This window comes from Salmo trutta, chromosome 9 (assembly GCF_901001165.1).
Source record: "Salmo trutta chromosome 9, fSalTru1.1, whole genome shotgun sequence".
In the NCBI taxonomy this organism is placed as follows: domain Eukaryota; kingdom Metazoa; phylum Chordata; class Actinopteri; order Salmoniformes; family Salmonidae; genus Salmo; species Salmo trutta.
The window spans coordinates 548,938-562,593 of record NC_042965.1 but is presented as its reverse complement, the minus strand read 5'-3'; the positions used below and the strand labels follow the sequence as shown (position 1 = coordinate 562,593).

Sequence of the window (13,656 nt, the reverse complement as noted above, 5' to 3'; positions counted from 1 at the left end):
TCTCTGTGTTTAAACTCTTATTAAACTCTTCCATCACGTGTGTGTTCAGGTATGCTGGTCGCCCACCTGCCGCGGCCCCAGCCACAGGAAACAAGAAGGCCCACCTGGTGGAGCTGAAGAATTTCCTGGACACTGCCTTCAATCTGGATGCCTTCAAGGACCAGATGTAACCATCTCCCCCACCTCCTCGTTCCCAGGATAAGGGGTAGCCTTCACCCTCTGCAACCCAGAAGCCCCTCCTCCGTCCCATACACGCACACACATACGCCCACATAACACCTGAACTTGTCGCTCAGAGCAAGCCTACTCTCCTGGCCGGGGTCTGTCTCTCTGCCTTGTCCACAACAGTCCTGTTCATTTTAAACCACTGCTATCTTTCCCCTACCCAGACCCTCGCTCATCCACTCCTCTTGGTTCTGTTTGAGCATGCCCTCTCCCACCTTCATCAGACACATGCCCCGAAACCACACACTCAGCAGTAGACAGCCAGCCAGTCAGTTAGTGGTCAGGAAAGAGAACCTTTGTACAGTCAGTGATAAGTGATCCTTAGCTTCATTTTATTTTCTACTACTGAATTAATGACATTTTATTTTCATGTCAAATTGGCAACCCATCCTTTATGGGATTAATTGACACATAAACAAACATGACAATAATTCACTATGGTCATTAAATGATAATTCTTCTGGCGTTCTCTACCTGTATTTCTCTGGTTAACACTCCACTCACCAACAATATAACCTTCTTGTGTTGGATTTTGCTTCTTAAGGTGTGTGTGTGTGTGTGTGTGTGTGTGTGTGTGTGTGTGTGTGTGTGTGTGTGAGAGACTTAACACATATTTTTCCAAGAGCTGTACTAGTGATTGTACTTCATTCTGTTGCTATCACAATTGTCATCCTTTCGAAAAGCACCTTCATCCTTTGGCTCCTTATATAGCCAGAGGATGGGGCAACCAGTTTGAGATACCTACAGCTAGTATTTGGCAAACACACAACGGTTAGTTCAATTTCGATAAGAATCAGGTGTTCCCACCTCCTGTTCTCTGCTCTGAGTGCACTGCAGTGATGAAACCCCTTCCCTTTCCTCTCTGAGCTCCAGTGCTATCCCCTTTGTGAGTGCTGCTGATATCACCATCTGCAACAGATTTACCTTTTAGTTTTTTTTTTTTAATTATTTTTGCTTTTCAAATCAACGTTCTCGTAATGGCTAATAGAAAAAGAGATATTGAATAAGGGGAATGGGCGATATCTTTGGATTCACTCACAGTACATTTAACTAGATGAATGATCTTATTTTTCTCTATCTTGCACAGTTTCTTGCGAAATGGGCTGAGAGTTGCATGAGGGAAATTGGAATGTTGAAACGGTGAGATGACTTAGTACCATGTTTGTCCTTCTGCAGTGCAGGATAAGCAGGTTGGAGCTGATCTTGAGACCCCCCCTCGTGCCAAAACATTTTCCCAAGCATTTATAATTTATTTGAGTGTGTATGAATTAATTACCAGAGGATTATTTTTAGCTAGCTGCACACCTAATACAAATACATTTATACAATCACATTTTGTTTGGACAGAAAGCAAATTATTTATTTTCAAATAGGGGATTGAGATTCTTTCCCTTTTTATTTTGCTTTATTCAATAAAGACTTATCTTCCCAAGTCAGGTGTTGAATTTTTGTGCCTATCTCTTTCAAATAATGCTCATCAGATGCCATCTCTGACATTACTGCCTTAATTAACTCCAGGAAGAGTAACTGCTTCCTTGGCAGCAGCTAATGGGGATCCATAACAAATACAAATCTCACCACCTCGTTCAAATAAGAGCCGATCTCTCGTGCCAATGTTCCTAGGAGCAAATGAAAGGAGCAAATGCAATCAGAGATTTGAATTTGACTGAGGGCAATGGGTTGTGGGATGCCACTACATACTGTACACAACCAAGAGAATTGGCATGTTTTGCAACAAGCTCATCCAATACTTTATTACAGTGAGTCCGTTTACTAAATTTGGGTGAGTATGTCAGTGACCTCAATTTCCATCTAAGTCATTCCATTTTGACCGTTGAATTCAGGTCAAGTTAATCCTTTGTTATTTAGGAACCTGCACCATATTTCCAGTCTCTCTTTATGAGATTTAAGAATATCTTATCTCCTCGAATTCAAAGCTTTACATTGTGACATATTGAAGAGCCATATTGCCACCCTTAAGTGTGCTAGCTAACTCGGCTTTCATGAGTCATGTCATTCCCTTCTTCTGGCTAGGCAAAATATTGATCTCTGGGTCCCTCTTTAAATCAAATCAAATGTTATTTGTCACATGCACCGAATACAACAGGTATAGATAGACCTTACTGTGAAATGCTTACTTAGAAGCCCTTAACCAAAAATGCAGTTTTAAGAAAAATAAGTGTTTAAGTAAAAAATAGAAGTAAAAAATAAAAATAACAAATTTAAAAAGAGGTAAAATAACAATAGCAAGGCTATATACAGGGGGTACCGGTACAGAGTCAATGTGCGGGGGCACCGGCTAGTCGAGGTAATTGAGGTAATATGTACATGTAGGTAGAGTTAAAGTGACTATGCATAGATAATAAACAGTAGCAGCAGTATAAAAGAGAGGGGGGGGGGCAATGCAAATAGTCTGGGTAGCCATTTGATTAGCTGTTCAGGAGACCTGTGTCTTGGGGGTAGAAGCTGTTAAGAAGCCTTTTGGACCTAGACTTGGCACTCCGGTACTGCTTGCTGTGCGGTAGCAGAGGGAACAGTCTGTGGCTGGAGTCAATTTTTATGGCCTTCCTCTGACACCGCCTGGTATAGAGGTCCTGGATGGCAGGAAGCTTGGCCACCGTGATGTACTGGTGTAACCGATGTTTCACATCGGTTACACTGGGCTGTACGCACTACCCTCTGTTGTGCCTTGCGGTCAAAGGCTGAGCAGTTGCCATACCAGGCAGTGATGCAAGCCGTCAGGATGCTCTCGATAGTGCAGCTGTAGAACCTTTTGAGGATCTGAGGACCCAATTTAGTCATTTGTGTTTCTTAATTTTTAATTGCAGTGCTTAACTCCTCAGGCAAAGTAGCCTGCATACAGTGGTTCCTCCTTTAAAAGTTGTCATACTGCAGCACACTGTGAGCTGCTGCAGCATTCTGTGGCATGTTATCTAATTCTCAGCCATTTTTTCTGTTAATGCAAGTTAGTGCTAGTTTGACCGCTAGAGGGCTTCTTTGAGAAGCATTTGATTGGCAAAATACCTTATTTGATATATAAAATACACTGAAACCAAAATACCTTCAGTATCATTTTCAAGTCCTTCAGCTCATTTTCAAGTCCTGGTGGTTACAGTCCTAACCCTGGAATGGGTAGCACCATAGAAAGAAGCTGGCTTGATGAAAACAATGTTCATTTTGTCTGTTCTCTTTGGTCCCAATGTAATTTTTTTTAGATAAGCAGCTTGTTTTTTAATGTTAACTTTGTTAATGGTGGAGTTTTGGTCGGGGTGAGGAAAGGTGTGACTTTCAGGTTACAATAGGCTTTAAGTATACAGCAGATTGTCGATTGTCCTCACTTTGATTATACTGTAGCGCCATTAGGGCATTCAGGAGGAATGGAAAATCTACTGGAGACATTTTAAAAAAAATACTGGTGTACTTGGGGATTTTGGTCATTTTGCTATTTGCAAACACTATCATCAGATGCCTGTTTTACGCCGAACTCGAAAGTCCAGGAAAATGAACAGGTACAGTAGGCGGCAATACTGTAAAGTAGGCCTAATAATGCTAAAAATAATGCTTAATTAAGTTGACTGCTGGTCTTTACTGTATGCTGCATATTTTTACATTGTATTTCATTTCCAGCGAGACTGTTCAAGCCATTGACTCACTGATGAATGAAGATGATGAGCGATCGGCAAAGGCAATCTGTAATCTGCTGGCATCATGGCTCAACATCGCTCTAATCAGTCAGAAGACAGTTGAAGAAACTTGTGTGGACTTATGGAAAGGCTCGATAAGAAATGTTTATATTTATATATATATTTATATATATATATATTTTTATATATATATATATATATATATATATATATATATATATATATATATATATATATATATATATATATATATATATAAATTCTCTGAACATTAACCATGTGTGTAAGCTTGTTCTGTAGTTTCGACCTAATGGATCAAAGCTGGCGAGACATTCAATGACGTCATCTTCACAGACGAATCAACCGTGGCCCTTGAGCAATTTGCTCAAAATTGCTACAGAAAAAAAGGAAGAAGATCAAGAAACCCGAGTCCCAGGCATCCGCTCACACTCCATTTGTGGGGAGCAATTTCTCCCCAGCGACCAGGCCTATATTTTATTTTTAATGGTAAGTTTGGCTATAAAGATACATAAAATATTGTAGCCTACACCTCAAACTGTTATTTGTTCCACAATAATTCACTCTTGCCTCCTTTTTCGGGTATCATGGCTTGAGATTTCTTTGAGGACAAATCATCGAGATAGGGTGCAGCATATGTCAGGGAGGTGTTTTTGGGACCACGTCATTTCTTTCAAGGTAGGTTTATAGCAACATTTTGTTTAGACCTATTTACATGTACAGTTGAAGTCTGAAGTTTACATACACCTTAGCAAAATACATTTAACTCAGTTTGTCACAATTCCTGACATTTAATACTAGTAAAAATTCCCTGTCTTAGGTCAGATAGGATCAACACTTTATTTTAAGAATGTGAAATGTCAGAATAATAGAGAGAATTATTTATTTCACCTTTTATTTCTTTCATCACATTCCCAGTGTGTCAGAAGTTTACATACACTCAATGAGTATTTGGTAGCATTGCCTTTAAATTGTTTAACTTGGGTCAAACATTTCGGGTAGCCTTCCACAAGCTTCCCACAATAAGTTGGGTGAATATTGTCCCATTCCTCCTGACAGAACTGGTGTAACTGAGTCAGGTTTGTAGGCCTCCTTGCTCGCACACACTTCAGTTCTACTCACATTTTCTATAGGATTGAGGTCAGGGCTTTGTGATGGCCACTCCAATACCTTGACTTTGTTGTCCTTAAAAAAAAAAAAATCTAAAATCTTGGCTGATTTCTTTTTATTTTCCCATGATGTCAAGCAAAGAGGCACTGAGTTTGAAGGTAGGCCTTGAAATACATCCACAGGTACACCTCCAATTGACTCAAATTATATAAATTAGCCTATCAGAAACTTCTAACTTGAGGGATTTTCACAAAAAAGTCTATTGTCCTGCTAATAGGTAACATTTACGTGATGGCCTACAGTACACTTGTGAAAAACAAGTGTTTGAAAAACCTGTTTTCAAAATGCCTCCAGTTGTCCACTAATGTGTAAATGAAAACACAGCATCTTGTTTATATTGCATTCTAAACTGAAGATCATGATTAGGTGATTAATGGAGTCCGGTGTGTTAGCTGGGGCAAAACTGTGACACCATTCAGGCCCTTGAGGACTGGAATTGCCCACCCCTGCATTATTGTAACCACAATGTCACAAATAATCTACCTTTCCAATTACCTTTTGAGTTTGGGATTTACAAATGTGTGCTTTTCATTATTAGTTACATTGTTTAAGTTCGAACTTGCAGACTTTTTTTTCTTTAAATTATTGTTTTACCGTAAATTCCGGACTATAAGCCGCAACTTTTTTCCCAGCTTTGAACCTCGCGGCTTAAACAATGATGCGGCTAATATATGGATTTTTCCCGCTTTCAATTATTTTTATTTTTTTTAAATACATTCTGTGACGTGCTCAGTTTTTTGGCGGCATGAAGCTTTCATTAGACCAATGAAATTGCCGAACGGGTTAAGGTCAAACAACTTTTTTGTTTACTGTTTAGATTAAATCGAGCGCTCTCAAACTTCCCATTATTCTGATTACGGTAGTCATTTTGTCACCCTCATCATGGCAAAGACACGGAGAAATGCATATGATGCAGCTTTCAAGTTGAAGGCGATTCATCTGGCTTTTGGAAAAGGAAATAGAGCTGCTGCACGGGAGCTTGGTCTTAATGAGTCGATGATAAGACGTTGGAAACAGCAGCGTGAGGAATTGACTCAGTGCAAAAACACTACTAAAGCTTACTGCTAATTTTAAATTTTTTGTTACAAGCCGTGTTTCGTTAAAGCCTATTTATTTTTGTTACAAGCCGTGTTTCGTTAAAGCCTGTGTAAAGTTCATTTGTTTCAATGTACCGGTAGGCACCTGCGGCTTATTTATGTCCAAAATATATTTTTTTTAATTCAGTGGGTGTGGCTTATATTCAGGTGCACTTAATAGTCCGGAAATTATGTTGGATGCTACGTTTTTGACCAGTTGCAATTGTAAGTAGACTTAATTTAAAGAAAAATCTATTAGGCTATTAAGCCTCATAGCCTACCTCAGCCAGTTAAGTTATTTTGTATAGGTCTTGGCTCCGAAGAAATAGACTCCAATTAAGCCCTCTTGTTGTTTTGTAAATTAAAATCAAGATTATTGTTGAAATTAATTGCTCAACTGCTGTAGGTTTTCTCCATCTGTTGGTGTGCAACACTTGCATAACAAGTTAGCTATATTTTCAGCACCAGCCACTGTTCATCTCCTATTGATTGCGCTGCGGTTGCCGCCAGTCTTTAAAATTTAACCTTTATTTAACTAGGCAAATCCGGTAGGAATAAATTCTTATTTACATTGACGGCCAAACCCGGATAACGCTGGGACAATTGTGCGCCGCCTTATGGCACTCCCAATCACGGTCGGATGTAATACAGCCTGAATTCGAACCAGGGACTGTAGTAAAGCCTCTTGCACCGAGCTGCAGTGCCTTAGACATTAACCGTGTATAGATATATACAAATTATTTGTTGCAAGTTGGGGGGTTCACACCTAGCTCGGCTATTAGACAATAATTTAGTAAAGGTTGAATAGTCTATTGTTCAGCTAATAGCCCATCCTGCTACGCTTGTGAAAAACTAATAATACTTTTTTCCCTTTCCACATGTTCAAGATTCCAATTCATAGTGTTTTTGGCCACAATCGGCCCCTACCCCATTTTATTTTTATTTAACCAGGTAGGCTAGTTGAGAACAAGTTCTCATTTACAACTGCGACCTGGCCAAGAATAAAGCAAAGCAGTTTGACACATACTACAACAACAACAACAACAACAACAACAACAGAGTTACACAAGGAATAAACAAACATACAGTAGAAAAAAATCTATATACAGTGTATGCAAATGAAGTAAGATAAGGGAGGTAAGGCAATAAATAGGCCATGGTGGCGAAGTAATGACAATGTACCAATTAAACACTGGAGTGATTGATGTGCAGAAGATGAATGTGCAAGTAGAGATACTGGGGTGAAAAGGAGCAAGATAAATATATAAATAAATACAGTATGGGGATGAGGTAGTTAGATGGGCTATTTACAGATAAGCTATGTACAGGTGCAGTGATCTGTGAGCTGCTCTGGCAGCTGGTGCTTAAAGCCAGTGAGGGAGATATGAGTCTCCAGCTTCAGTGATTTTTGCAGTTCGTTCCAGTCATTGGCAGCAGAGAACTGGAAGGAAAGGCGGCCAAAGTAGGAATTGGCTTTGGGGCTGACTAGTGAGATATACCTGCTGGAGCACGTGCTACGGGTGGGTGCTGCTATGGTGAATAGTGAGCTGAGATAAGGCGGGGCTTTACCTAGCAGAGACTTGTAGATGACCTGGAGCCAGTGGGTTTGGCGACGAGTATGAAGCGAGGGCCAGCCAACGAGAGCGTACAGGTCGCAATGGTGGGTAGTATATGGGGCTTTGGTGACAAAACGGATGGCACTGTATCCAATTTGTTGAGTAGAGTGTTGGAGGCTATTTTGTAAATGACATCGCCGAAGTCGAGGATCGGTAGGATGGTCAGTTTTACGAGGGTATGTTTGGCAGCATGAGTGAAGGGTGCTTTGATGCGAAATAGGAAGCCGATTCTTGATTTAATTTTGGATTGGAGATGCTTAATGTGAGTCTGGAAGGAGAGTTTACAGTCTAACCAGACACCTAGGTATTTGTAGTTGTTCACCTATTATAAGTCAGAACCGTCCAGAGTAGTGATGCGGGCAGGTGCGGGCAGCGATCGGTTGAAGACCATCCATTTAGCTTTACTTGCATTTAAGAGCAGTTGTAAGCAGCGGAAGGAGAGTTGTATGGCATTGAAGTTCATCTGGAGGTTTGTTAACACAGTGTCCAAAGAAGGGCCAGAAGTATACAGAATGGTGTCGTCTGCGTAGAGGTGGATCAGAGAATCACCAGCAGCAAGAGCGACATAATTGATTTATACAGAGAATAGTTGGCCCGAGATTTGAACCCTGTGGCACCCCCATAGACTGCCAGAGGTCCAGACAACAGGCCCTCTGATTTGACATACTGAACTTGGGTGAGTTGCTGTGGGGGGTGCCAGGCGGTTGACCGGGGTAGGGGTCGCCATGTGGAAAGCATGGCCAGCCGTAGAAAAATGCTTATTGAAATTCTCAATTATAGTGGATTTTATCGGTATTGACAGTGTTTCCTAGCCTCAGTGCAGTGGGCAGCTGGGAGGAGGTGCTCTTGGACTTTTCAGTGTCCCACCGTGGACTTTACAGTGTCCCAGAACTTTTTTGAGTGTGCTACAGGATGCACATTTCTGTTTGAAAAACCTATCCTTAGCCAACCTAACTGCCTGTGTATATTGGTTCCTAACTTCCCTGAAAAGTTGCATATCACGGGGACTATTCGATGCTAATGCAGTATGCCACAGGATGTTTTTGTGCTGGTCAAGGGCAGTCAGGTCTGGAGTGAACCAAGGGCTATATCTGTTCCTGGTTGTACATTTTTTTTAATGGAGCATGCTTTTTTAAGATTGTGAGGATGGCACTTTTAAAGAACATCCAGGCATCCTCTACTGACGGGATGAGGTCAATATCATTCCAGGATACCCCAGCCAGGTCGATTAGAAAGGCCTGCTTGCTGACGTGTTTTAGGGAGCGTTTGACAGTGATGAGGGGTGGTCGTTTGACCGCAGACCCATTACGGATGCAGCCAATGAGGCAGTGATCGCTGAGATCCTGGTTGAAGACAGCAGAGGTGTTTGGAGGGCAGGTTGGTTAGGATGATATCTATGAGGGTGTCCATGTTTACGGATTTGGGGTTGTACCTGGTAGGTTCAGATGATATCTATGAGGGTGTCCATGTTTACGGATTTGGGGTTGTACCTGGTAGGTTCATTGATAATTTGTGTGAGATTGAGGCCATCAAGCTTAGATTGTGGGATGGCCGGGTTATTAAGCATGTCCCAGTTTAGGTCACCTAGCAGCACGAACTCTGAAAATAGATGGGGGGGGCAATCAATTCACATATGGTATCCAGGGCAGAGGGTGGTCTATAGCAACCAGCAACGGTGAGAGACTTGTTTCTGGAAAGGTGGATTTTTAGAAGTAGAAGCTCAAATTGTTTGGGTACAGACCTGGATAGTAAGACAGATCTCTGCAGGCTATCTCAGCAGTAGATTGCAACTCTGCCCCCTTTGGCTGTTCTATCTTGGCGGAAAATGTTATAGTTAGGGATGGAAATTTCAGGGTTCATGGTGGTCTTCCTAAGCCAGGATTCAGACAGATTACGTCGGTAGTCCAGTCGTGAAGAATCGGCGGGGTTCCGTACCCCGTTCCGGCAGTAAAAGGGGTCCAGGAGTGACTGATGGACCTCTTCAGCTAGCCGGGAGATGGGCCTAGCATGGGCTAGCTCCAGGCTAATTGGTGCTTGCTTCGGGACAGAGACGTTAGCAAGGGGTAGCTAGCTAGCTGCGATGATCCAATTGAGAAGGTTCAGAGCTTGCGGTAGGAATCCGGGGATATGGAAAGAAAATAGGAGTGACTGAATGACCTCTTCAGCCTCTGGTTTGAATCACGTTCTACAAACTAGCGAGAGCTCTCCGAGCTAAAGGTAGCTGATGACCTCTAGCAGTGGTTAGCTGACTACTAGCTAGTTAGCTGGCTAGCTTCTGTTGGGGGATTCCGATTCAGAGGTAAATAAAAATACTTTCCACACCACATTGGATGAGGCGGTGTTGCAGGAGAGTTTTTCGAAGTTGAGGTTTAGAAAAATATTTTAAAAGATATGCGAAGAAAAGGAAGTAAAAACATATATACATGGGACAAGACAAAGGACAAAGATGTCTGACTGCTACACCATCTTAATACATCGATAGCGTGCTGGATTTCGGGCTAGAATGTTGAGGGTTCGAAACCTGCTCCCTGCTTGTTTCATTACATTATTATTCCTGTCTCAGAGAAAATAGCCTGGCTTGTTACTCCCATCTCTTTCCTCTCTCTCTTACACGAGTCATTCTCTGCCTGAGTGGCTCGCTTGTGGGCGTGCTGGCAGGATGTACTGTTCTTTATTCTGTATATAAGAATTACAAATCAGCCTTTACTTAAATCATGTTTCTAGTCTATTGCATAGTTACAATGTGTAATCATTGATGTCCCAGGAGCAGGAGTGGTAAACACTGTTGAAGTGTATAATTGTGTACATACATGCAGACACGACATCATTCAAAGAATGGAGTTTGATACACCTGGTATGTGCGGCTTATTTATTTATTACTGAAAAAAATCTTGCTTAATGAACTTTGACAAAATATGTATAATCATTTGTCTCTACGTTAACTAACATATTCCTTTCAATTGTACATTATTTGCTTGACTCGTTATGACGTTATAATTACTTACCGTAATTTCCGGACTATTGAGCGCACCTGAATATAAGCCGCACCCACTGAATAAAAAAACATATATTATTTTGAACATAAATAAGCCGCACATGTCTATAAGCCGCAGGTGCCTACCGGTACATTGAAACAAATGAACTTTACACAGGCTTTAACGAAACACGGCTTGTAACAAAAATAAATAGGCTTTAACGAAACACGGCTTGTAACAAAAATAAATGGGCTTTAACGAATCACGGCTTGTAACAAAAAATACAAAATTAGCAGTAAACAGTAGCCTACCAAGAAAGTCATTGGTCACTATCTTCCTCCTCCTGTGCACTGAAGTCACTGAAGTCATCTCCTTTCAAAAAAATTGAAAGCGGGAAAAATCCATATATTAGCCGCGTCATTGTTTAAGCCACGAGGTTCAAAGCGTGGGAAAAAAGTTGCGGCTTTATAGTCCGGAAATTACGGTAGTTGCTTCCACCGTAATGTTTTGTCAGCCATCTTTTCTGAAGAAAGTCACCAGGGACGGGTGCCCTGTGTCAATTTCGTCATTAGAACCACTCAATATGATTGGTCATATAAAAACCTTGGGACCCAAATGCATAATGAGTGCTCTAACTCCCCTTTGCGGTAGTCTGGATCAATGAAGCCGGTACCTCTAAGTCCCGTGGTGTAAGCTCGCAACGTTTAGTGGAGGAACCACCGTATAGGTGATTTTATTCAAACACAGGGTGTGTCTATATATGACAAAATACACATTTTTTTACCAATCAATTGGTCGAAAGAACAGACTACTCTCGGTCGACTAAAATAGTTTTGGGGGGGATAGCCTGAATTAATTTACCCTACAAAGTGAGGTAAGGGTCATGCAGCCACAAAAGGACTACACTTAAAAGAAAACAGTTTCCGACCCTGCACGCTGCTGCTGGCCTTCACAGATTCTGCCATTAAGCTCCTGAAGTTGCCAGTAATAGACTACACCAGCGGTCGGCAACCTTTTCTATTTGGAGTACCAAGTTATCATACCATTTTTACTGATCTGCGTGCCAGTTATCATTTTCATATGCAGATTTTTGTTGAACAGTTTCATTTATAATAGTCTTCATATCTCAAAATCAATGTCATCTGGTTAATCAAAATTCTATCTAAATGAAAATGATACAAATCTAAAAGTAACTTCTATTGCCATTGCCAGTATGTAAAAAATAGCCATAAAGCCAACAAATAAAAACATTGCAGCCCGCAGGTAGAAAATGTCACCGACCGGTTGAAATCGGTCTTATGTACAAAATTTGAAATAGTGTTTTTTACATTGGATAAAAGTAGAGATTCATAGCTCCAAAATTGTATCAAATACACTATAGTTGAGGAACAATGGGAAAGTAATTTTGCTTTGAAATTTGTACTCACTTTTGAGAAAATGACCTTTGAATGTTTTGCTACTACTATTGGAGAGCCCTTCTTTGTCTACACCCATTCAACATCGTTCACACCCTCTTAAGCTTTAGCCCCACCCATCTCTTTTAGGGTTGATCTGAATGTTCAAACTGCAGTCAATCCAAGATGGCGTAGCAGTCTTTGTCCTGTCATGTCCCTTGTGTATATATATTTTTCTTTGCATATCTTTTTACAAATATTTTCCAAAACCACAACTTCTAAATACTCTCCTGCAACCCGCCTCACCCAATGTGGCGTGGATCTGTTTTTTTTTCTAAAGTATTTCTCTTTACTTTGGATCTGGAATTCCTCAACTGAAGCTAGCCAGCTAACTACCTACCAGCTATCTGTCAGCAAACCACTTCTAGTGGTCATCAGCTAACCTTTAGCTCGGAAAGCTCTTGCCAGTTTGTGCAACATGACTCAAACCAGAGCATAACGGACCTATTTTTTTTCTCTCCATATCCCCGGATTCCTACTGCAAACTCGAACATTTTCATCTGGATCTTCGCAACTAGCTAACCGCAATCCCGGGTGACTACTCCTGGCTAGCGTTTCCATCCCGGGGCAAGCACCAATTAGCCTGAAGCTAGCCCGGTTAGGGCTCCTGGGCTACCACCGAAGCCCACTCCTGGGCTATAATATCCGGACCCTTTCTATTGCCTGTACGGTGCACGGAACCCCGCCGATCCTCTGACTGGAATACCAACATAATCTTCCCGAGGATTCCAACAGGCCCCTCAGGCGCGATGTGCGCTGAATGCCCATTCTGCTAACCGCGGCCTGCTAGCTACCTAGAGCTGCTTGGAACCCGACTGGTCTATCGACGTCACCGCACGAAGAGGCAAAAACAGACTTACCTCCATCGTGACGTGCCCCAAAGGCTCTTCTGCTAACTTGCAAGCCCCGGTCTGCTGTCTGCTATCTGCTAGCTTGCTAGCCCCTGTCTACTATCTGCTAGCTTGCTAGCCCCGGGTCTGCTAACTGCTAGCTTGTTAGCACCGGCCTGCTAACTGTCTGAATCGCCGTGTCCCCAGCCAGCCCAACCGCTCACGGGCACCCTCATAGAAAGCATCCTAACTAACTCGCCCTCCAAATACACCTCTGCTGTTTTCAATCAAGATCTCAGCGATCACTACCTCATTGCCTGCATCCGTAATGGGTCTGCGACCAAACGTCCACCCCTCATCACTGTCAAACGCTCCCTAAAACACTTCTGTGAGCAGGCCTTTCTAATCAACCTGGCCGGGGTATCCTGGAATGACATTGACCTCATCCCGTCAGTAGAGGATGCCTGGTTATACTTTGAAAGTGCCTTCCTCACCATCTTAAATAAGTATGCCCCATTAAAAAATGTTGAACTAGGAATAGATATAGTCCCTGGTTCACTCCAGACCTGTCTGCCCTTGACCCAGCACAAAAGCATCCTGTGGCATACTGCATTAGCATCGAATAGCCCCTGTGATATGCAACTTTTC

At 41.9% G+C, this 13,656-nt stretch overlaps 1 protein-coding gene across 7 annotated transcripts in view; it reads left to right on the top strand.

Moving 5' to 3' along the window:
- The window catches only part of LOC115199694 (2-oxoglutarate dehydrogenase, mitochondrial), a 139,269-nt gene extending 137,612 nt beyond the window's left edge, over nucleotides 1-1,657 (top strand). For all 7 annotated transcript variants that reach the window (XM_029762002.1, XM_029762000.1, XM_029761999.1 and 4 more), the window contains one exon: nucleotides 50-1,657. In XM_029762002.1, coding sequence (XP_029617862.1) covers nucleotides 50-170 — 121 coding nt within the window. In that variant the 3' untranslated portion in view covers nucleotides 171-1,657. The remainder of the gene's footprint in view (nucleotides 1-49) is intronic.
- The last annotated feature ends 11,999 nt before the right edge of the window (nucleotides 1,658-13,656 follow it).